This window comes from Scyliorhinus torazame, chromosome 18 (genome assembly GCF_047496885.1).
Source record: "Scyliorhinus torazame isolate Kashiwa2021f chromosome 18, sScyTor2.1, whole genome shotgun sequence".
NCBI classification, from domain to species: Eukaryota; Metazoa; Chordata; class Chondrichthyes; order Carcharhiniformes; family Scyliorhinidae; genus Scyliorhinus; species Scyliorhinus torazame.
In genome coordinates this window covers 14,674,745-14,698,841 of record NC_092724.1, presented here as the reverse complement: position 1 = coordinate 14,698,841, position 24,097 = coordinate 14,674,745, and the positions used below count along the sequence as shown (strand labels likewise).

The 24,097-nt window shown below is 46.4% G+C and overlaps 1 protein-coding gene across 2 annotated transcripts; it reads left to right on the top strand.

Annotated features, from left to right (window-relative positions):
* Positions 1-1,566: 1,566 nt before the first annotated feature.
* Positions 1,567-23,246, top strand: LOC140394961 (zinc finger protein 367-like). 2 transcript variants are annotated; one of them, XM_072482197.1, is made up of 5 exons: positions 1,567-2,758; positions 5,350-5,500; positions 9,113-9,232; positions 16,690-16,831; positions 18,702-23,246. In XM_072482197.1, exons 1-5 carry the CDS (start codon positions 2,366-2,368, stop codon positions 18,907-18,909), a joined length of 1,014 nt encoding a protein of 337 aa, XP_072338298.1. In that variant the 5' UTR covers positions 1,567-2,365; the 3' UTR covers positions 18,910-23,246. The 2 variants fall into 2 exon arrangements, with proteins under 2 accessions (XP_072338298.1, XP_072338299.1); XM_072482198.1 differs by lacking the exon at positions 9,113-9,232 and having other exon boundaries at positions 1,568-2,758.
* Positions 23,247-24,097: the final 851 nt, after the last annotated feature.

Here is a 24,097-nt window from a genome sequence, read left to right as displayed (position 1 = left end):
GAGATCCCGAGTCTAGATGGCAATGCGAAAAGTTGTTTTCTCCATTTCCTAGAACACCACAAAGTAGACACACAAAATCATTGTTAAATAGTAAATATTTAACATGGTAATTCGCCAGAAGAGTGAAACTAAATGTGGCATCGTTGTCACAACCCTGACAAACTCCATGAATGTGTTACTCAGCCATTAATGTGTTACTCAGCACACGAATAAACGTAAAAATGCATAGGCTTAAACTTAGCCGCAGATTGAACGTACGCTGCACTTTTTAACTTAAAAAAAAAAGCAACAAAAGCTCCCAATTTGCAGGAATGTAACAGCGTTGATGCATGTTAAAATCCCATCTCTAACCTCCGGCCCAAAGCCATCTCCCGCGCAAACAGAGACAGCTGCCTTGCCCCAAACTCCCGAATTTACCTCCTTAAATCCTGCCTCTCTAACTCATATCCACCTTTGTGGTCCCTTCAGTTAAACATTTGACCACCTTTCCTAATATCACTTCCCAGCGTCCATCTGTTTTTTTAAAAAAAACTTACACCTGTGTGAAGCACCTGAGGGTGAGTTTCTACATTAAAGGTGGTTCCAACATTTTGAGTCATGCGTTCTCTGCAAGTCCGACCCACAGCCTCTACCATAGGTAGAGCAAGGGGACAAATCCCAAATCCACCCCAGCCAGAACAGAGGTTGAACCAATCTGGTGCACGCCGGTTGTTCAGCCAGTGAGCGTTCCTTTTTTAAAATTTTCACCAATTGGATATTTCTAAATTAAGAGGCAATTAATGTCTCCATTTTAAGAGCAGCACTTAAACACGCCCCCCCCCCCAAAACAAAAAACGTGGAAGGAAAATTTAGCACTACAAATTAAAATCCAGTTATAAATATCAATAGTGCACCCCAGTCCCTGAGGAAGAAAGGCAGGAAGGAGGTCGGACCGTCTTGTGATCCATATCAGGATGTGCAATTGTGTGGACGTTGGCCAAGGGCAGGATCAATTGTCTGAGATTCTGCTGGCAGGAGCCATATCGCCTATTTCCACTCATTACACATACACATGAAGAATGAGCATGTGGAGAGGATCGGAGTTAGCCAGGATAGCGTACCTGCCTCCGAGGTCAAGGTTCCCCCTATAGTTTTCCAGCAGAATATTTTCTCAGTGGGTGTAAAATGATCACATTAATTTTTAAAAGTTCAACATTTTTTTCCATCGTGTTCGGGGGGTGGATGGAATGAGTTAGTAAAAGAAGCATGTTGGGGAATACACACACAGTTGGAACTTTTGGTTTTGAACTCTCAGCTCAGTCACTTTAGGGCTTAATGTACTACTTAGATCGGCATGTTGCTATAACATTTTAGGTGAACAATTACGTTTCTCTGGGCTTTTCTTCGGTTCCGGAGATGACGCCAGCCTAGAGAGGTGAACTCCTGCAGTTCAACCAATTAAACAAAAGTAAACAAATTGAGGGACAAATCAAAAGGGGCCGCTCCTTAAAGAGGCACCGCCCAAACTAAAACAAGATCAACTGAAGCCGAGTGAGGTGACCAACTGGGAGACATTGCAATCTCCCGAGTCCAAAAATGTACAGATTAGGCGAATTGGCTACGTTGAATTGTCCCTTAGTGTCCAGGTTGGGCGGGAGAGTGGACCTGGGTAGAGTGCTCTTTCGGAGGGTCGGTGCAGACTTGATGGGCCCACTTTAGCATTCTAACGAAACTAGCTGCCTGCTTTTGAACTTTCTCAGGGAGAGTAATGTACAGTATATGGGTCCCAAGCGGCTATGCTGTAATCTCATTGTGTTGGTCTGCTACAGCATTTCCATTATTGTAACTGAAGAGTGATAGAAGTTCCATTTGCAAACCCAAGCATTCTGGACACCTTGACGACCGCATATTGACTTTGTACGTGTTTTGGATGTTGTAATGGAAATGCAGCATTCAATTTGTGCACAGCAAGCTCCCACACTAAATGCAATGTGGGATTGACCAGGTTTTTTTGCTCATGTGGGTTGAGGGAATCAATGCAGGCCAGGACACTGGGGAAAACCTTATTTTTCAAAATAGCGCCATGGGATCTTCCGCCTCTATTGAGCAGGAAGGCAGAGGTTAGTTATACTTGCAGCATAGCCCATTTATTCTCCAGTGCTGCAGCACGTAGATCTTTGGGATAAATTTACTGTAAAGCGGATTACTATTTAAGAGCATGCTTTTCTTATTACTAACAAACTGAGTGATGCAATGGTTCCGCAATGATCTCTTTGTCTTGCCAGAGCCTGACTCATTTTCATGCTTTTAGTTTAAAAAAACGGCTTCAGCTTTAAACTCAGTTTAAATACCTGGCTTGACACACACAACCCCACCGGCTGATTGGATGGAAAGCGCGGGGATTCCCTCGTGTCTCTGGTTTGATTGGCTAATGAGATTTCCCAGCAGGCAGAATTACGCGGGAAAGGAGTCCGAGAGAAAGAGAAGAGGACTTTCCATCTCCGTTTACTTTTTAAAAAAAAAGGAAAGTTCAATGTATATTATTATGTCCGGGAGCGCGAGTTGCGATTCGCCCAAGCGGATGGTTGTCTCTGTGATTAAAGCCACACCATTCCCGTCCCGCTGCGCTGCCGAGGAATTAAACCTGGGGGATTTCTCAATGGGTTTTCCCTGCAAATGGCCGGAAAACTCCAACACTATGAGCCTCAGCCCGACTCCCAGCATCGGATCGACAGGGTCAGCTTCACCCGGGCAGAGTCCTGACATCCCCGCATACAAGGTAAAGCAGTCTGTGTATCCCTGTTACGGATCTGATCCGATGTGTTGCTCGGATAGGGGGCTGTCAACTGATTTTTTAAAAAGACCTAATGCAGTAAATAACTAATTGTGCCAGTAAGTAAAAGCGAGATTGCATTTACAGTAAACTGCATGACTCACTAATTCGGCCACTGTTTGAAACTAATAAATGAAATTGTAATCTTGTAAAGATTTTAGCTGAAGTGCTCCTTCTCCAAATCCTCATGACAGATTATATTTAGTTTGTGGTGAGCAGGTTTTCCTGGAAATCACTTGCTGTCTCCGCCCTAAGACCAGCGTGGATTTCGGCAGATTTGTTTTAAATTAACAAATGTAACTGAATGCTTCAGGTCAATTTCTGATTCTATCAGAATCTTTATCGGTCTCTTTATTTGTTGAATGCAACACATTTTGGCGATTTAATTTGCGAGTTATGGTTTGTCGCATTTCCTCTTTCTCTCCCCGACCGTGGCCTCGTTTAGTTCAATTGTCCTTAATTTAATAGGTTTTTAAAACATATATTTAAATATATCTCGAGATTTGGCGCTGATCGAGATGCCGCCTTTCCAAATCTTTCTTTTTTGAATGGTCTGAAATGACAAGTAACCCGCCAAAAATGTAGCAGGCGCCAACGTTCCATCTCCATGGAGACGGACACCGGGTGGCCCCGCCCCTTGTATGTGATTGGCCGCTGTCGGTTCGCAACTTTGTGGGACACCTATTGAAGTCCGCTGTCAAACTAGGAAATCCTGGGGGTTTCTGCAAAGGCAGTTTAATCAAATCCTCATCCTTTTTAATACTTTAATTCTTCACAGTTTATTTAATTTGCACCAAGTGATGCTCACTGATAGTTGAGTGCATGTGCACAGGAGTTACTGTCATATGGGGGGCACTCTGAAGTCTCCTGAACCTAATGCCTCACACTCACCCATTACCTCGAAATAGCTTACAACCCCCCCCATACACACACACACACTTTCCCTCTCCACTACAGTCAAAGGGGTAAAAACAAATGCATTTGTGCTTCATTCTTCATTAGACCGGTGCATTCATTATCTTTGAAGCACAGGTTACTATTCTCCAGACTAAATTTAAATCCTACAGGGACTAAGAGGACCCATTTGCAAGGTTGGGGTCAAGAGATACGGGGGCAGGTGGAAGAATTTGAAGATGAACTGGTTTTACGCAGTAAGAATTCTTACAACACCAGGTTAAAGACCTGATGAAGGAACTGCACTCCAAAAGCTAGTGATTCCAAATAAACCCTGTTGGACTTTAACCTGGTGTTGTATGCCCTGTGCCCACCCCAGTCCAACACTGACATCTCCACATCATGGCTACCATGTTTGATAATGACCTGGGCTGGAACCTGCTGTCTACGAGGACACTGCATGAGTGCAGTGGTGTGGGCGGGGTGGCGCAGTGGTTAGCACTGCCTTCTCACAGCGCCAGGGACCCGGATTTAATTTTGGCTTTTGGTGACTGTGTGGAGTTTGTACTTTCTCCCCGTGTCTGCATGGATTTCCTCCGGGTGCTCCCACAGATCAAAGGTGTGCAGGTTAGGTGGAAGGGGCAGTTTAAGTGTCCAAAGGTTAGGTGGGGTTACAGAGATCAGGTGAGAGATTGGGTCTAAGTAGGGTGCTCTTTCGGAGGGTCGGTGCAGACTCAATGGGCCGAATAGTGTCCTCCTGCATTGTAGGGATTCTATAACTAGGTAAAGAGTGCAGAGGTCCTTCCTTAAATTATCAGATTTTACCAATAGTCTTTTAGGTCACTTAAAATCGCATTCCAGACTGCCATGGAAGGATTTTAAATTGTGATCTCTCGGTTACTAATCCAGGTTAATGAATTACTAGTCCCGCACATAACCACTACACCACTGCAACATCAATGCGGCAGATTTATGCACTACAAGGTCTCTCAAACAATTATTAAAATAAATGATTAGTATTGACGTGCTGGCCAGACGCAGTGATGGATGGGGCCCAAAATTGTATGGGATGCTCGTGGTGAATTGTGTGTGGGGGGTGTCACTCGCTGATCAATCATTCATATGGGACACTGGGGAAACCTCCCGATTTCCTGCATGATCAATCTGCCCGACGTCAGGACACTGGCATGTCTTCCTGCCCCTCATAAAAGTGCCAACTTTTACATTCACATCAGTGACAAGGCAGCACTCCCTAAACCTGCGGAAGCGATGGCCTTGATTGTATATTGGAACAGGCTTGGGGGGCAAGAATCTTTTAACTCGCCTAGGATTGCTATACAGAATTGTGCGTTTCTGTACAGTGCCCTCCAATACCCTTTCCCAAGCACACAGTACTCCAAAAACATTTAGACCTCTGGAAGCCGGTACATTCCATTTCAGTGGAAGGTAGTTGACTAGAGAGCAGGAACAGGGATCCTGGCCATTATTTTAATTATATAAGTATAGTTGGTTCGATAGAGCTGCAAGTGCAATGTGTCAATTGTCCCACCTGTCCCTAGCTGTGAGTGGGAGAGTGGCCATCCTTGCACATGATTTGGGAAAGTGGAGGTCCGTAAGTGACAGCCTCGGGTTGTGTGTTGCAGGATGGGATGAGACGCGGCCGTCCAAGAGCCGAAATAGTCCGAGATTTGATCACCGAAGGCACGCAGTCCACCAGTCGGATCCGCTGTCACATCTGCAATCGAGTATTCCCGAGGGAGAAATCGCTACAAGCACACAAAAGGACACACACTGGTAAGCATTTGAGGGGAGAGCATTAGCATCTCATGGCCACCCCCCATACATGCTTTGCAATATTTGTCATCACTATCTTCACTGCTCTTACCCCATCCTCGCTCTCACTTGCCAAGCTCAAGACTCCTCATGATGGTGTCAGGAAAGAGAGGTAATTTTGAGTAATCTGTATTTGTGAGTATTAGAAACAGGGTACATTTAATGACTCAGAGGAGGCTGATGGTAAATGAACATAGATTTACTTACAAAGGTCTGGGTGACACAGCATATTGCTCCCAGTACAATCCCAGCTGGCGGGACTAACCACATCAGGCCCTGTTTTGGGCCTGCTTTTATGTTAGCTCATAACGAGTTCCAGGTGGTCTGCATCTGCCCCCTACCTGGGAAGCTCGTACTCCACAAGTCCAACAGGGAGATATGGCCCTCGTGGGGGTTATGTCAGTATAGTTTTAAGTTAGTTTAATTTTGTGCTTCGTTGTAAAGGATTACAACTTCAATTAGCTCATTCTAAACAAAGCATGTCTGTGGGTTTTGGTTTCATTTTAAACTGCCGGCATTAAAACAAGTTTAATATAAAGACGAGGCTGTTGCTTAGCAACCAGGGGCCAATACTGATATGCATAAACACCGGTTGCTCAGTTGGAAACAGGTACCTGAGAAGAAAACAGCTCTCACAGAAACTGCCAGCAGAGGCAGGACAGTGCAGCAAGGGGAAGAAATCTAGTCCCAGAAGCTAAAGAACATATAGTTCTAGAAACGAGGGGGTGAAAAGAAAAGTTCCCAAGAAGACTTTAAGAAAAGAGAAATGGAATCTGAACAAGAACTATTCATTGAAGTTAAAGAAAGGGGCGGAGAGAGGCTCCTAGTTAAAGACAGCTGAAAGGCACAGGCAGACCTGGTGAAGTCAGTGATAGAGAAGCCAGGCATCTGAAGTAATCCCAAGATTGGTAATACAGTCTGTCCAGTAGTGTTCTATTTGCATGGTTGGGTACCTGAGAGATTGTGAGGAATATGAATGCACAAGGCAATCCAGGGCAGAGGAATACTGAAAGGAGAGATTGAAATCCTGGAAGTGGATCCTTGGTAAAGACATCCAAGAGAAAACATTGTTTTGGAGAAGATTCCAACACGTGTTTTTTTTTCCAAGAGTGGAGTTTTGAAAATCTGTGGAGGTCAACGTTCCAGTCAGCTGCCAGTGTAGCAAGGATCTGGCGGCGGGCCGGGGGGGGCGGGTTGATGAAAAATCCACAGAAGTTGCTTTGGGTGGCATCTGCCACTTGGTTTAAGAGTGTGGTGTGCTTGACCACAGTTGGGCTGTTGGTTTACATGGACTGTGTACATACCGAGAACATTATATTACAAGATGTATTTTGTTGTGTTATCCTTAAAAATATGTGTACCTCTGGAAGATATAGGTGGAGTGAAGGGGTATTGTATTGTAGTTAATCTTTCCACATTTAATAGATGTTTATTCTTTTGTTAAAAATTAATTGGCAGTTTTGTGCCTCTGTTCATCCATGTCTCTGTTCATCCGTGTCTCTAAGAAGAATAAAACTTATGGTCTATCGAGCCAGTGTTCCATTCTGGGACTTGATTGTCCAGTAGTAACATCAGCTGGGGTCATAACAATGTCTGCTACTCAAGTGTACCCCTTTCTGCAGTCTCAGTTAAGAAAAACTTTAACTCTTTCAGTCTGGCCTTTCTTTTGTATTCCAACATTAATTTAATTTACAAAGCTCCCTATGTAACCTGAGCTGTATCAAGATGCTTCATATGGATAACCTTACGGAGGTTAGTGTTTGTGACTCTAATGGCTTTCAAAATCACAGTCTGCTATCATCTAATACCCTTTCCATTTACTTCTGTATTTCTCTTACAATCTGCACTTTGGACTTCTACCCTTCCTGCCCTCATCTTGATGGCAGTGGCCGGGCAGGAGATACAAATATCTGAGAACACGCACAAATGGATTCAAAAACAGCTTCTTCCCCACTGTTGCCAGACTCCTAAACAACCCTCTTATGGACTGACCTGATTAATACTACACTCCTGTATGCTTCACCCGATGCCGGTGTCTATGTATTTACATTGTGTACCTTGTGTTGTCCTATTATGTATTTTCTTTTTCTTTTCTTTTCATGTACTAAATGGTCTGTTTGAGCTGCTCGCAGAAAGATACTTTTCACTGTACCTCGGTACACGTGACAATAAACAAATCCAATCCAATGTGTCGTAGCTCACTCGGAGTCAGAGTTTCTGTGGCAACAAGCACTTTTACATGCATGTTGTGGTCTGGAGCTATGGACAGGGATGGTAGAGGCACCAATGTTCTTTCCATCACATGGTTAACCAGGAATCTCTCCCACTCTTGCCACCCACCATTGGAATATTGGAAGGATTTACAGGTTGATAAGCAACCTATTTGACCGTGTTATTTTTAAAAATTCATTTACAAGATGGGGGCCAGCATTTATTGCTTATCTCTAATTGCCCTTGAGAAGGTGGTAACACGCTTTCTCGGCCATCGGGTTTGGGGATGGGACCCAAACCTGCAGTTTCTATTCTGTAACGACAGGAAATTCCGGAAAACGCTCAGCATTTGTAGAGAGAGAGAAACAAAGTTGATGTTTACGGTCTGAAACATTTCGTCATAACTGTTGATATGTTCTGATGAATGGTCAACGGCCCAAAACTATTCGTCTCTCCGCAAACTCTGGCTGACGTGTCGACCATTTTTGCGGAATTTCTGCTCCTTATGATTTCGAGAATCTTTTGCTTTTTCTTAAATGGTGTTGGGAATTTCCCCCTCGTGGCTCAGTTGGTCAATGTGGTTGAGTCATGCACTGCAGAAGGGTTGCAGGTTTGATTTCTGGTCTACACTGAGGTTAGTTGATCTTAGTTGGGGGAATCTCCAAAACTGGCCTTTGGTTTTTAAAAAAATAAATCAGCCAGGGCCTTTATTCTTGCTTGCAGTGTGGCCCTCACTCCTCCTCATGAGCTGGATGTCTTAGTCACCCTTAGTCACTTCGCCCGGGCTTCTCAACAATTAAGCATTGGTTTTTTTTTCTCTCTCTCTCATTGTCAGTTATTAACAGTTTCAGAATGGTTTGCTGGCCCTGCTATCAGATGTAGCTGGCAACGTTTTGAAAAGGGCCTACCCAAGATGCTCACTGTTTAAACAAAAAATCAGGGTTCCATGATGTATAAAATTTGGCCAGAAACCGACCCAATGCATTGACTGTTTTTTGTTGGAAGCTCTGGAATTCTCTAACCCAGGTGGCTGTGAGGCTCCGATGTTGGGTATGTTCAAAACTGAAATGGCTAGACGTCTATTTATTTAGGGATTTGGTGATGGTGCGCTGAGGTAGAAGATCTGCCATACTCTAGTTGAATGGTGGAGCAGGCTCGAGGGGCCGAATGGCCTATTTGCGACGAGTAGTTCTACATGGGATCAAATTTGAAGAGGTCCAGCCAAGGACCAGTGTCAAATGCTTGATTCCTTAAGAGACGTCTAAAAGTCCACAATTGGTCTGTTTGTGTTTGGGAGGGGAAAGTCTTATTTTAATATTTTTCCTTTTTTCTTCCTCCGCTCCCTCTATGACCGGCCTTCAGGTGAGAGACCGTATGTGTGTGACTACCCAAGCTGTGGGAGAGCGTTCGTGCAGAGTGGACAGCTCAAAACCCACCAGCGTCTGCACACGGGGGAGAAACCGTTCATCTGCTCTGAGCCGGGTGAGTGAAGCAGGAAAGGCAAGAGGGTCATTGCCGAGGTTGGGGGATGTGGGTGAAGATTGGGAGAGGGGGGGATGCGAGTAATTGAGGCCTGGCATGCACTGACTGGGAGCGTGGTGGAAGCAAGTTCAATTGACTGTTATCTGAAAAGGAAGAATGTGGAGGATTACGGGGAGGTGGCGGTGCAATGACACTCGGTGAGTTGCTGATTCGGAGAGCTGGTGCAGACATGATGGGCCAAATAGTCTCCTTCTGCACTGTAACAGTTCTGTGACTCACTCCATCAACATATCTCTCCATTCCTTTCTCCTTATCCTGCTTCTTCTTTATACATCTACGCTCTTCATCTCAATGACTTCATGATCCAGCTCCCTCTACACTGCCCCCAACAAACACTTCCAGGACAGGTACAGCACGAGGTTAGATACAGAGTAAAGCTCCCTCTACACTGTCCGCATCAAACACTCCCAGGACAGGTACAGCACGGGGTTAGATACAGAGTAAAGCTCCCTCTACACTGTCCCCATCAAACACTCCCAGGACAGGTACAGCACGGGGTTAGATACAGAGTAAAGCTCCCTCTACACTGTCCCCATCAAACACTCCCGGGACAGGTACAGCACGGGGTTAGATACAGAGTAAAGCTCCCTCTACACTGTCCCCATCAAACACTCCCAGGACAGGTACAGCACGGGGTTAGATACAGAGTAAAGCTCCCACTACACTGACCCCATCAAACACTCCCAGGACAGGTACAGCACGGGGTTAGATACAGAGTAAAACTCCCTCTACACTGTCCCAATCAAACACTCCCAGGACAGGTACAGGACTGGGTTAGATACAGAATAAAGCTCCCTCTACACTGTCCCCATTAAACTCTCCCCGGACAGGTACAGCGCAGGGTTAGATATAGAGTAAAGCTCCCAGGACAGGTGCAGCACTGGGTTAGATACAGAATAAAGCTCCCTCTACTATGTCCCCATCAATCACTCCCAGGACAGGTACAGCATGGGGTTAGATACAGAATAAAGCTCCCTCTACACTGTCCCCCTTAAACTCTCCTCGGACAGGTACAGCACTGGGTTAGGTGCAGAATGAAGCCCCCTCTACGCTGTCCCAATCAAACACTCCCAGGACAGGTACAGCACTGGGTTAGATACAGAATAAAGCTCCCTCTACACTGTCCGCATCAAACGCTCCCAGGACAGGTACAACATGGGGTTAGATACAGAGTAAAGCTCCCACTACACTGTCCCCATCAGACACTCCCAGGACAGGTACAGCACGGGGTTAGATACAGAGTAAAGCTCCCACTACACTGTCCCCATCAAACACTCCCAGGACAGGTACAGCACGGGGTTAGATACAGAGTAAAACTCCCTCTACACTGTCCCAATCAAACTCTCCCAGGACAGGTGCAGCACTGGGTTAGATACAGAGTAAAGCTCCCTCTACACTGTGCCCATCAAACACTCCCAGGACAGGTACAGCACGGGGTTAGATACAGAATAAAGCTCCCTCTACACTGTCCCAATCAAACACTCCCAGGACAGGTACAGCATGGGGTTACAGAGTAAAGCTGCCTCTACACTGTCCCCATCAAACTCTTCCAGGACAGATACAGCACGGGGTTAGATACAGAGTAAAGCTCCCTCTACACTGTCCCCATCAAACACTCTCAGGACAATATAAAGGTAAGGAAGTGTGTCACAACGATACAAGGCACTGATGAGACCGCACCTGGAGTATTGTGCACAGTATTTGTCCCCTTATTTGAGGAATGAGGTAGTGACATTGGAGGCAGTTCAGAGAAGGTTCACTAAGTTGATTTCAGAGATGAGGGGTTTGTCGTGTAAGAGAGATTGAATAGTTTAGACCTGTGCTCTCTAGAGTTTAGAAGAATGAGGGGAGATCAAATCGAGGAACACAAGATGATAAAAGGTCTGGATAAAGTAGACGTGGAGTGGACGCTTCCTCTTGTGCAGCATTCTGGAATGAGTGGTCACAGTCTTAAAATAAGAGGTCGCAAATTTAAAACGGATTTGAAGAGTAACTACTTCTCCCAAAGGATTGTGAATCTGTGGAATTTGCTACCCCAGAATGCGCTGGATGCTGGGACAGTGAGTACATTTAAGGAGGAGGTCGACAGATTTTAATTGGTAATGGGTTGAAGGGTTATGGAGAATGGACAGGACGGTAGAGTTAAGGCCAGGATGAGATCAACCATGATTGAATGGCGGAGCAGACTCGATGGGCCAAATGGCCTAATTCTGCTCCTATTTCTTATGAACTAATGAATGGAATATAAAATATATATGGGTGTTACGGTTGCACAGTGGTTGGGACTGTTGTTTCACAGCGCCAGGGTCCCAGGTTCGATTCCCGGCTTGGGTCACAGTCTGTGCGGAGTCTGCACGTTCTCCTCGTGTCTGCGTGGGTTTCCTCCGGGTGCTCCGGTTTCCTCCCACAAGTCCCGAAAGACGTGCTTGTTGGGTGAATTGGACATTCTGAATTCTCCCTCTGTGTACCCGAACAGGCGCCGGAGTGTGGAGACTAGGGGCTTTTCACAGTAACTTCATTGCAGTGTTAATGCAAGCCTACTTGTGACATTAAAGGTTATGAATTAATAAGTGGAGATGTTTAGATACAGTCGTACAGGGTTTTGGTGAAATCACATCTGGAGCACTGTGTATAGTTTTGGTCTCCGTGTTTGAAAAAGGACACTATTGCGCTAGAACCAGTTCAGAGATTGTTCACTCAACTGATTCCTGGGGTGAAGGGGTTATCTCATGAGGGAAGGTCAGACAGATTGAGCCACAGAAGTTTAGACAGCAGTTTCAATGAAATATATCAGATCCTGAGTGGGCTTAACAGAGCGGATGTTAAAAAGATGCTTCTCCTTGTGGAAGAGACCATAACTAGGGGTCACAGTTCAGAAATAAGGGGTATCTCATTTTGTGACCAGAGGTGAGAAGTTATTTTCTCTGAGGCTCAAGAGTCCATGGTGTTCTCTTTCCCCAGTACAGCGGCAGAGTCGAGAAGTATTTTTAAGGCAGAGGCGGATAGATTTTTTTTTCTATTTTTCTATAAATTTAAGAGTCCCCAATTCATTTTTTCCAATTAAGAGGCAATTTAGCGTGGCCAATGCACCTATCCTGCACATCTTTGGGGTTGTGGGGGCGAAACCCGCGCAAACACGGGGAGAAGGTGCAAACTCCACACGGACAGTGACCCAGAGCCGGGATCGAACCTGGGAGCTCGGCACAAGGTGGATAGATTTCTGACTAACCGGGAGTCAAAGAATATCAGGGAAGGCAGGACAGTGGCACTGAAGCAACAATCAGATGTGTTTTGATCTCATTAAATGGCAGAGCAGACTCGATGGGCCGAATGGCCTGTTCCTGTCCTTGTTCACAGGTTCCATATTATAAACTGTTCTCTGGGTAAAGAAGCTTCTCTTGAATTCCTTTTTAGTGGATTTATTTTTAGCTATCTTGTATTCGTTTATTTCATAGAATTTATCATAGATTTTACAGTGCAGAAGGAGGCCGTTCGGCCCATCGAGTCTGCACCGGCTCTTGGAAAGAGCATCCCACTTAATTCGCCCGCATCCATCCTATCCAGTAACCCCACCCAACACTAAGGGCAATTTTGAACACTAAGTGCAAGTTAGCAAGGCCAATCCATTGGTTTGTTCTCACTGGAACGAAGGAGGTTGAGGGATGACCTTATAGAGGTCTACAAAATTCTGAGGGACATAGACAGAGTGGATAGTCAGAGACTTTTCCCCAGGGTAGAGGGGGCATAGGTTTAAGATGCGAGGGGCAAGGTTTATAGGAGATGTACGAGGTAAGTTTTTTACACGGGGTAGTGGGTGCCTGGAACTCGCTGCCGGAGGAGGTGGTGGAAGCAGGGACGATATTGACGTTTAACGGGCATCTTGGAGGCTAAGAGGAGACCTGGTTGAGGTGTATTAGATTATCAGAGGTTGCTAGAAAGCAGCTGTTCCCATTGGTTAAAGTGTCAATAACAAGGGAACATTATTTTAAGGTGAAAGGCAAAGAACAAAGAAAAGTCCAGCACAGGAACAGGCCCTTCAGCGCTCCAAGCCTGTGCCGGCCATGAGAGACCGAGCGTGTGAGAGACAGAATTTACTCTTGCCTCTGACTCGGAAGCTTGTGGAGGGAGGGAGGGGGTGGACGACTGCAGGAAGTGTGTACAAAGATCCAGGCTGTGTTCAGTGCAGTACTGGGGCGGCGTGCTGCATTGCATCTTTTGGATGCAACATTAACCCAGGGCTGCCCTTCCTGATGGACGTAAAGAATCAGTAACCCACGCTTCAAAAAATACTTTAAAATGGAGCCAATCGGAGCAGGCGCTGGCATTTCAGCCCCTTCGCCATTCGAGACGATCATGGCTGGCCTGATTGTAGCCTTTGCTCTATTTCCCTGCAGGATCCACTTTACCTTTCAGCTTCAGTGGCTGCAAAGTGCTTTGGGACAAATGTTTTTTTTAAGAAGGCCAAATTCCATTGCTCCTGCATTCCTATCTTGTACACAGAATCCTGTCAGTTTTAAAAGTCTAAAGTACTTCCCCTCTGGCAAAGCAGTGACCGTGGTGTGTGAGTGCATCGTTTAGTGTAGCTCGCTGATCTCTGCCGGCAATCCCAGGAAGAGCGAGGCCTGATCTTGCAGGACTTTAGGAAATGAGCTAATTGTGAAATCAAAATCACGGCTCCTTTAATCAGCTTGGTGTTACGAGAATTTTTTTAAAAAAGTGTGTTGGGGGTTGGTGAATTGTCTACCAGGCAGGGTGGCTGGGCGACGTGGGGCGTGGGAAGGATCCACACCAGCTTCTAAAGGGGAAGTAGATCAATATTGTAAAGGGAAATATTTTAAACGGAACGTCGGAGGAGTGGGACTATGTGGGTAGCTCTTTCAAAGAGACAGTACAAGCCTGAGTGGCCCCATGGCCTCTTTGCTGCTTTTGAAAAATCAATCGATATGTTGGAAACTTATTCAGTGTGGTTGTTGAGTAACTGAGCTGGGGTTGAACAGTGACTAGATAGAGGGCAGTGCGACTCATCAAGGAGACACTAAACGTCCCCAGGCGGCAGAAATCCCCGCCCATATTTGAAGGCAGGAGATGTGGGTGGTCTCCATTGATGTGTCGGGCTATTGCTGGACCTTAAACTTGCAGCTTACCAGCACAGAATCTGCACATTTCACAGCCCCCAAACAACCCAGAGCTCTTCCCAGTCAATGAAGTAGCACAGCGGTTAGCAGTGTTGCTTCGAAGCGGCAGGGACCTGGGTTTGATTCCCTGCTTGGGCACATGTTCTCCCTGGGTCTGCGTGGGTTTCCTCCGGGTGCTCCGGTTTCCTCCCACAAGTCCCCAAATACATGCTTGTTAGGGGAATTGGACATTTTGAATTCCCCCCTAGTGTACCCTGTTATGGGAGAGGTGTTTTCAGAACCCCAAAATGTATCATGGAGTTCAACCAACCTCCCCCTTTAATGGATTGTTAGCTTTTGAAGCACACGGCTTGTTCCCCAGGTGTGATATTACAATTAGGGACACATGGGTTTTTAAACAAAACAATGTTTATTCCATGAACTCAAATTAACCTTTTAAATAAACCTTGGATCTCTTAACACCCCTTACTTCAAAGATAACCCCGAAAATAATACAACACTAAATAATCCCTCAAAATGTTCCTTCAAACATCCAAAAGACTTCCCCTTTAACAGCAGACATGAGGTTACATTCAATATACTTCTAGTCTTTGGATTTGCAGACATCAACAGACCAGTTCTGTGTTTTTCTTCCTGCAACTCTTTTCAAAACACACAAACACTCCCAGCTTTCTCCTCAAACTGGCCTTCTCCTTTCATGCAGCTCTCGGCAAACCAGCCAGGCACTTTTCAGCTGCTTTCAGCAAAACACACAGGCACACCCAAGCTGCTCTCAGCAAAACACACAGGCACATCCAAGCTGCTCTCTCTAACTGAAACCAAAAGCAGAAGTGAGCTCAGCTCCCCCCAACCTCTGACATCACTTCAGTAATATGATCAGCTCCATTCCTTAAAGGTACAATGCTTAAACACCCAATTCTTAAAGGCACTCTCGCATGACAACCTGAACAGGCGCCGGAGTGTGGCGACTAGGGGCTTTTCACCGTAACTTCATTGCAGTGATAATGTAAGCCTACTTGTGACAATAATAAAGATTATTGTGGCCTCAACTCTACCTCTGTAATCACCTCCAGCCCTACAACTCACCAGGACCTCTGCATTCTTCCATCTATGCCCTCTTGTCTATCCCTTACTCCCTTTGACCATTAGATGTACTAAGCTCTAGAAATTCTTCCCTTAGCCTCTCTTTAAAGCAAGCGCTGACTGTTAATGTGAATGTTAATGGAATGCCTAAGATGATGAATCTAGTGCGATTCAACAATTTTTAAATTCCCATTGTTGCTCTGAAATCTGCCCGTGACCCCTCTCTTCACCTCTTTAACCGCCACCAGCCATTCAACCCTCCGAGATCTCTGCACACCTGAAATTTATTTATGTATTTATCGAATGTCCTATTTTTCGTGTATGGAACGATCTGCCTGGACTGCACACCGAACAATACTTTTCACTACCTCGGTACACTTGACAAATCCAAATCGAGTCAAATTCTGGCGCCTCGTGCTCACCAATTTTTAATTCTCCGCTGTTATGGTCATCCCTTCAACCAACTGGGCCCTGAGCTCCGTAATTTTTGCCCCAAACTCTCTGCCTCACACCGTCTCTCTCTCTTTTCTCTTTTAGCAAGCTCCTTAAAATCTCCCTCTGACTAAACGTTTGGCCAGCTGCCCTAATGTCTCCTTTTGTGGCTCGATATCCAATTTTTAAAAATAAATAAATTTAGAGTACCCAATTATTTTTTTCCAATTACGGGCCAATTTAGCGTGGCCAATCCACCCTACCCTGCACATCTTTGTTGTGGGGGCGAAACCCACACAAACACGGGGAGAATGTGCAAACTCCACACGGATAGTGACCCAGAGCCGGGATTGAACCTAGGACGTCGGCGCAGCGAAGCAGCAGTGCTAACCACTGCGCCGACGTGCTGCCTTTTCAATTTTGTTTGACGCCACTTTTGTGAAACGTCTTGGGAACGTCTTGCCGTGCAAGGGTGCCACACAAATGTTAATTTGTCTGATTCTCTGCTGCGGTGTAATCCACAGAGGCCGAATCCCCCCACCGGCCCAGTGGAGGCAGCAAGATGGTCCCAGGTTTTATATCAAATGTTGTGCGATTTGTACCCCAGGGAGACAAAGTTTGAATAAACTATACAACCATGTTGAACCTATGAGATTTTGTGTGATGTTGGGTCCTAATTGGATTAGGTTCACCTCCAGCCCCCGTGCGATAGAAAAGTAACATCAGAATTTCTTTTTCACTCCCCAGGTTGCCTCAGCAAATTTACTCATGCGAATCGGCATTGCACAAAACACCCGTACGCCAGGTTGAGGCGGCATGAGGGTGCGACCGACCAGGGCAAGGTCACAACGGCTGAAGAAGATAAGGCGGTGGTGGAGTGGTTAGCAAGGTGAGTCGCTGAACTCTCCTGCCTCGTCCTTTTACCGCATTGCAAATGAGTTTCGTTTTATTCATGGAGGCGGCAAGATGGGCATTTACTGTCCCATCACCAATCGCCCTCCAGAAAGTGGTGGTGGGCTGCCCTCTGGAGCGGCTGCTGTCCGTGTGGTGAAGGTGCCTCTGCAGTTAGAGTGCTATACAAATGAAAGTTGTTGTTGGGTGGTTTTCCGTTGCGATGTAGTTGACCGTGACCGAGTCTGCTCCCTCGTGGAGTTCAAGGTTTTTTTGGGTCTGAGGCGTGCACCTCATTTATGAGTTTAGGTGGTGAGAGGTGGCAGGCTATTGAACCATGATGGGGTCACTGCTATGACAACCCTGCAGAACAGGCCTGACTGCTTTCTGGACAGATTCACGGAATCGGACAGGGGCCCTGAGGGGAATTATTAAAACTGTTGGGGAGGCTGTGGCGTCATGATCATGACACTGGCCTAGTAATCCAGAGTCTGATGCTCTGGGGACATGGGCTCAAATCCCACCATGACAGCTGGTGCAATTTAAATTCAATAACTAAATTTGGAATATAAATATTATATCTAAATATAATATAAAACTAGTCTCACTAATGGTTTCCATGGCATTCATTGTTCTAAAAACCCATATGATTCACTAATATCAGTTAGGGAAGGAAACCTGCCATCCTTACCTTGCCTGGCCTACATGTAACTCCAGGTCCACAGCAATGTGCTTGATTCTTAACTGCCCTCCGAAATGGTCTAGTAAGCCACTCAACTCGGGCAATTAGGGATGGACAACAAGTGTTGGTCTTGCATCAAGATGAGCAAAGGAATGCCAGATGTGTTTTATTGGCTGGGATGTGGTTGATGCTGGCTCGGCCCAGTGTTTGGTGCCCCTCTCCAGTCGCCCTTGAGCAGGTGGTGGGAAGTCGCTGCCTCGATGCCCTGCAGTCCATGTGGCGTTGGTACACTCACAGCGCTGTTAGGGAGGGACTGAAGCTAAGATATTCCTTGGACCTGCACAGACCTCAATGCTGGGACTCATTCTTACCTTGCAGTATGGAGAATCTCACTGCACAGAGGCACAATTCTGCCTAGTGGGTCTGTGCTGGTGTTACTGCTTCGCAGAAGCCTCTTCTCGCCCCCATCCTCACCTAACCCCACCAGCATGGCCTTTCCTTTTTCTCTCATGTGTTTATCTCGCTTCCCTTGAATGAATCAGTGGTATTCGCTATAGCTGCTCGCTGTAGTGGTGAGTTCCATGTCCTTTTTGTTCAATTTTTATTTTTAATTAAGGGGCAATTTAGCATGGCCAATCCACCTAACCTGAACATCTTTGGGTTGTGGGGATGAAACTCTTGCAGACACTGGGAGAATGTGCAAACTGCACACAGGGCCGGGGTTGAACCGGGTCCTCGGCACTGTAGGCAGCAGTGCTAACCACTGCACCACCGTGCTGTTCCCATTCTAAACACTCTCTGGGCAAAGAGCTTTCTTATGAGTTCCTTCGTTGAATTTATTAATCTCCGCTTCCCTCCCCTGCTGTTTAAGAACTTCCTTAACATCTACCTCTTTGACCAATCTTCAGGATATTTCCAGAAGCTTCCAAGTCCACCTTTCGTGTTGTCCTCTTGCTCTCCTTACGAGGTTTCTTTGGGGGTGCTGTTCTGCATCGAAGGCGCTAAATAAATGCAAATCTCAGTGAGAGTGCAGCTCGGTACCACACTGGAAGAGGAATGTAGCAATCGCCCTGTCCAGTAAAATTGCAGACTGAAGCATTAAGAGGGCTTCGGAGGGGGTAGTGATGATTTAAAAACCCAGCATTGGATTTACTGTTGCTTAGTTTGACTGTGTGAATCCCCTCAGGTACTGGCAGAGCCGGGAGCAGCGTCCGAGCCCAGCCGGGGACGAAGGGGGCACTCAGAAATGTGACCAGGAGCAGGACAGGCGCCACGTGGAGGACGAGGAGAGGGAGCAACGCTGTTCTGGGCAGCACCTGCAGGAGCAGAAGGAGCGGTGGCATGGGGCGCTAGCACTTATCCAATTGGCAAACCTCTCAACTCTGCCCTACTGAACGGCCTCTTCCCCACTTTCTCCGCCACGAAAAATGGCGGGGTGGGATGAGAAATGACAAACTAGTCCAGTGCCTGCTTTTTTACAGACCCCCCGGAACACGCACTCCTATTGGCCCCACAAATGACTCTGACTGACCGAGCTTCTTGGGGTTCCGGGATCTGTCCCAGGTAATGATGTTGTGCAACAGGAGTGAAGATTCTAATTTGCCTCTGGTGGAAACGGCGTGTCCCTCTGGTTGCTCACTTGCTGTGTTTAATGATGTTTTGACAGGGGCCCCATTACTGTTAAATATTGAAAAATATTATCTCAGTTGTTTTTTAAAAAAATGTTTACACAGACAACTTTAAAAATTCTACATTAGGCCCGTTAATCTGTTACCTGTTCCTATTGATCCTTTTAATAATAATCTTTATTGTCACAAGTCGGCTTACATTAACACTGCAATGAAATTGCTGTGAAAATCCCCGAGTCGCCACATTCCGGCGCCTGTTTGGGTACACAGGGAGAATTCAGAATGTCCAATTCACCTAACAAGCACATCTTTCGGGACTACTGGGAGGAAACCTTGGTAGGTACTTGGTAGGACCTTGGGTAGGTTGCTCTTTCCAAGAGCTGGTGCAGACTCGATGGGCTGAATGGCCTCCTTCTGCACTGTAAATTCTATGAAAACTGGAGCACCCGGAGGAAACCCACGCAGAGACAGGGAGAACGTGCAGACTCTGCACAGACAGTGACCCAAGCCAGGAATCGAACCCGGGACCCTGGCGCTGTGAAGCAATGGTGCTAACCACTGTGCTACCATACAGCCCACTTTGAGATTGTACAGCTCACACCCACACCTAATGAGCTCCTGGAGTACTTGCCCCTGAAGTAAAGAGCTTGTATTGATATAGCTTTACAGGCAATTAGAAGGTAGGCAAATCTTAAAGAAGCAATGAGATGATGAATTATTTTAGTGAAGTTGATTGAAGGGTAAATATTGTCCAGGACACTAGGGAAGTCTCCCTTATTCTTCTTCAAAAGAGTGAGATCTTTTATGTCCAGCTGAAAGGGAAGACTGAGACTCATTTTTAACATCTCGGCTGAAAGACTGCGCCTCTGAGGGTGTAGTACTCCCTCCAGTGCTGCATTAGCACGTCAGACTGGGTTACGGGCTGGAGTGGGGCTTAAACCTGCAACCCTTCCCACTCGAGGGACCATAGGGCTCCCCACTAAGGCAAGGATGAGCCCTTGAGGGCCTTCATGTGACACTGTCTGGACTGCCATTTCAGCGAAGGCAGTAAGGCTGCTGAAGATAAACTGCATAAGGTCACAGTTAAAACAGCAGATGGAGCAATTAGCAGGGACGTGTGAACATTCACTCAACAGCGTCAGATTCCTCTTCTGTTCTTGCACTCAGTAACAATAACCTGTCAAAGCACTGCCACCTAGTGATTCAAATCGAAACTGCAGCACTTGCCAGCCCTCATTAATCACACCTCTGCCGTTGTTAATCATAGAATCCCTACAGTGCAGAAGGAGGTCTTTCGGCCCATCGCACCTGCACTAACCCTCTGAAAGAGCATCCTACCTAGGCCCAATCCTCCGCCTTATCCCCCATAACCCCACCTACCCTGCACATCTTTGGGCTGTGGGAGGAAACCCACACAGACACGGGGAGAACGTGTGAACTCCATACAGACAGTAACCCAAGGCCGGAATCAAACCTGGGACCCTGGAGCTGTGAGGCAATAGTGCTAACCACAGTGCCGCCCACAAATGTTTTCCTCCTCAATTAACCAGTGGTAATTTCACATTATTGCTCTGAATGAACATGCTTACACGGACCAAGGATAATGTATCATTTGAGTTTTCTCGCTTGCACGGTGTGTAAAGTGTTAGTTAAGGATCAACGTCTGTGTTATGGTGTCGGAGGAGGTTACAGAGATGGGTGGAGTCTGCGTTTAAAAAAAAATAATAATAATAATTTAGAGCACCCAATTCATTTTTTTCCAATTAAGGGGCAATTTAGCACGGCCAATCCACCTACCCTGCACATCTTTTGAGTTACGGGGGCAAAACCCACGCAAACACTGGGAGAATGTGCAAACTCCACACGGACAGTGACCCAGAGCCGGGATCGACCTTGGGATCTCAGCAGTGCTAACCACTGCGCCGCCGTGCTGCCCCCCCCCGGGTGGAGTCTGTGTTGAGGGTGGTATCTGGAGGTGAGGATAGGCCCCACTCCACTGCTCAGTTGGTCTGTTCTCTCCCAGTGAAGACCTTGGAGGATAATACAGACAGAGAATTGAGAGATGGTTGAGATGAACTCAGAGCAGAAAAAGGCTGTTAGCTCATCACTTAGCTCAAATTTGTACCCTACTGTTGGCATGCTCTGAACATTTGAGTAAGTAAAGAGGATTTCAGTATCAGTGGTTTCATGGAATCCCTACTGTGCAGGAGGAGGCCATTCGGCCCATCGTCCCTGCACTGACCCTCTGAAAGAGCACCCGAACTCGCCCACTCCCCCACCCTATCCCCGTAACTCCACCTAACCTGCACAACTTTGGACAATAAGGGGCAATTTTAGCATGGCCAATCCACCTAACCTGCAGATCTCTGGATTCTTATGATGGTGTGGGCGGTGCAGGAGAAGGAACATGGGGGAGAGGCGCAGGGATGGAGCCAAGAAGGAGGGTACGGCAGTGAACGGACAGAAAGGGGAATGGATGTGTCTGCAGGAGAAAGGAGCGGAGGTAAAGTTGGGGGCCAGGAAAAATAGAATTTACAGTGCAGAAGGAGGCCCATTGAACTTGCACCGGCCCTTGGAAAGAGCACCCCACTTAAGCCCACACCTCCACCCTATTCCAGTAACCCCACCTAACCTTTTTGGACACTAAGGGCAATTTAGCATGGCCAATCCACCCAACTTGTGCATCTTTGGACTGTGGGAGGAAACCGGAGCACCCGGAGGAAACCCACGCAGGTGCGGGGAGAACGTGCAGACTCCGCACAGACAGTGACCCAAGCCAGGAATCGAACCTGGAACCCAGGAGCTGTGAAGCAATAGTGCTAACCACTATGCTACCGTGCCGCCCCATGGGTCATGGAAGAAGAGATGGGTTGGGGGGTTAAATAGGGATGAAGATTAGGAGGTGGAGAATGTGACGGTTGGAATGAAGGGCATGGGAGGGAGAATGGAGGGAAGGGGATTAGTGGACAAACTGTATGATGAGAGGGAATTCCCTGATCTGCTTACTATGAATTTGTCCATATTTATGCCCCAGAACTGATTTTTATTTGTAGAACAGAAATGGCACTGAATATTTTTTAAATTGAGATGTTAACACGGTCAGGAAAAATGTGATACAGGGTTAGGATTTGTGACAATTTTATTTTACCCCTGCTGACTATCGCTCCCATTTTGTGACGCTGTGAATCACACTTTGTGGAAGGTAGCGGCTGATTAAGTTAAAAATTTGCACTACAGGTCAAAACCACTTCTTCGGATTGAGTGCTGGGCGGCCCAAGTGTTTGGGTCTAAGATTGAGCTGAGTGGTGTCGGGGGTTGGTGAAAGAATTCCTTCCTTGAGATGCGGTGATCGGACATGGAAGCAAGACTTTCAAGTCCTCGTGTGTTTAGGAACGATGGTGCGGTAGTTCAGTAAAACTGAAGGCTGCTGGCCTGGCACTTCAGATTCCGTGTGCAACACGTTCATTACCCACGGGGGTGGGCCATGGTGTTCAAGTTTATCCAGAAGCTCTTTTAAAGTATATGTAAACCGTCAGGACTGACCCAAGGACCGTTTGAAATTAAGCTGCTGAAAAAAATTTGAGAAGGTTTAAAGATTGTTTGAAATTAGAAATCAAAGGAGCTGACACCAGACAGATTTTTTTTTAATATAAGAGTACCCAATTATCTATTTTTCAATTAAGGAGCAATTTAACATGGCCAATTCACCTAACCTGCACATCTTTGGGTTGTGGGGGTGAGACCCACGCAGACATGGGAGGAATGTGCAAGCTCCACACAGACCAGACAGATTCTACTTTTTGTTTATTAATTCCCGGATGTCAGTGGCAAAGACCCTAATTGCCCTGCAGAATGTAGTGATAAGCCACCATCTCGAACCACTGCAGTCCGTGTGGTGTCGATGATTCCCACGGTGCTGTTAGGTAGTGGGATCCAGGATTTTGACCTAGTGACAGTCACGGAAAGGCAACATTGAATGGATGGGATTTTCCAGCTCCCTCACCAGTGGGTTTTCGCGTGGCGGAGGCTGCACGTCAACGGCCTCCAGCGGGGTCTTACAGTCCCACCGAAGTTGAAGCCGATTTGCATTCCTCGCCTGCGCCCCTGTGATTGGGGGCGGGGGGGTGGGGGGGTGGGGAGCCCACGGCGGGGGTCGACTTCCGGGTGACTGGAAAGTCCTGCTGGCGTGAAGTGCTGGAGAACAATGCCCATAGTTCCAAGTCAGGATGGTGTGTGACCTGGAGGGGATCTTTCAGATGATGGTGTTCCCTGTTCTGTTGCTGACCCTGTTTTAGGTGGTGGAACTTTGCAGGTTTAGGACATGCTGGCGAAATCTTGGACAGTTGAAGTGTGGGCCTACAAACACAACGCAGAGCCAACAGATTTGAAATCATTGTTGGGAGAAGCTTTGAAAGCATTAATGTTCTTAATCAAATTCCTACCTTCAAACACTGAAGACCTTTCACTGATTAGCTGCCTGTCAGCCACCAGAGTGTGGAATCTGGCTTGTGTGAATATGTAATTTAGCAAATGAAAGATTGATCTTGAAAAGAGACTGTAGTTTAATTGCACTGTATATAAACTATTTAATAAATGGCAGAATAAATTTAATAAAAATCTTTTAGTGCAAGGCAGTTGGCTTTGTTTAACTTCTGTTCAATTCTCAAAAGGGTTTCTGTGGTGCAAACGTCTGTTGTCTGTAAACATCACACTTGGTTCCAGGTGGACTATAGGTGTATACTTATGCCACAAAAGGTCACCACACTTTGCACTGGAACACCTAATACTGTTTTTGTTATGCTCTTGACGTAGCATAAGCTGCTTCCTTGATGTGCACTCTGACAAAGGAAGGTTCAGACTTGGAGATAGCTTTAACACGTTTATTAAACTATTAACAATTCTCCTACTTGGATTTGACGCTACTGTTAATGCTGCTATAGCAACTCAGACTGAC

Bases quoted from the DNA above. Each gene is read 5' to 3' on its own strand.
- LOC140394961 (XM_072482197.1), top strand. From the start codon at position 2,366: ATGGAAAGCGCGGGGATTCCCTCGTGTCTCTGGTTTGATTGGCTAATG. The intron at 5,501-9,112 runs GTAAGCATTTGA...ACCGGCCTTCAG, and splicing joins ACACAAAAGGACACACACTG to GTGAGAGACCGTATGTGTGT. The intron at 9,233-16,689 runs GTGAGTGAAGCA...TTCACTCCCCAG, and splicing joins GTTCATCTGCTCTGAGCCGG to GTTGCCTCAGCAAATTTACT.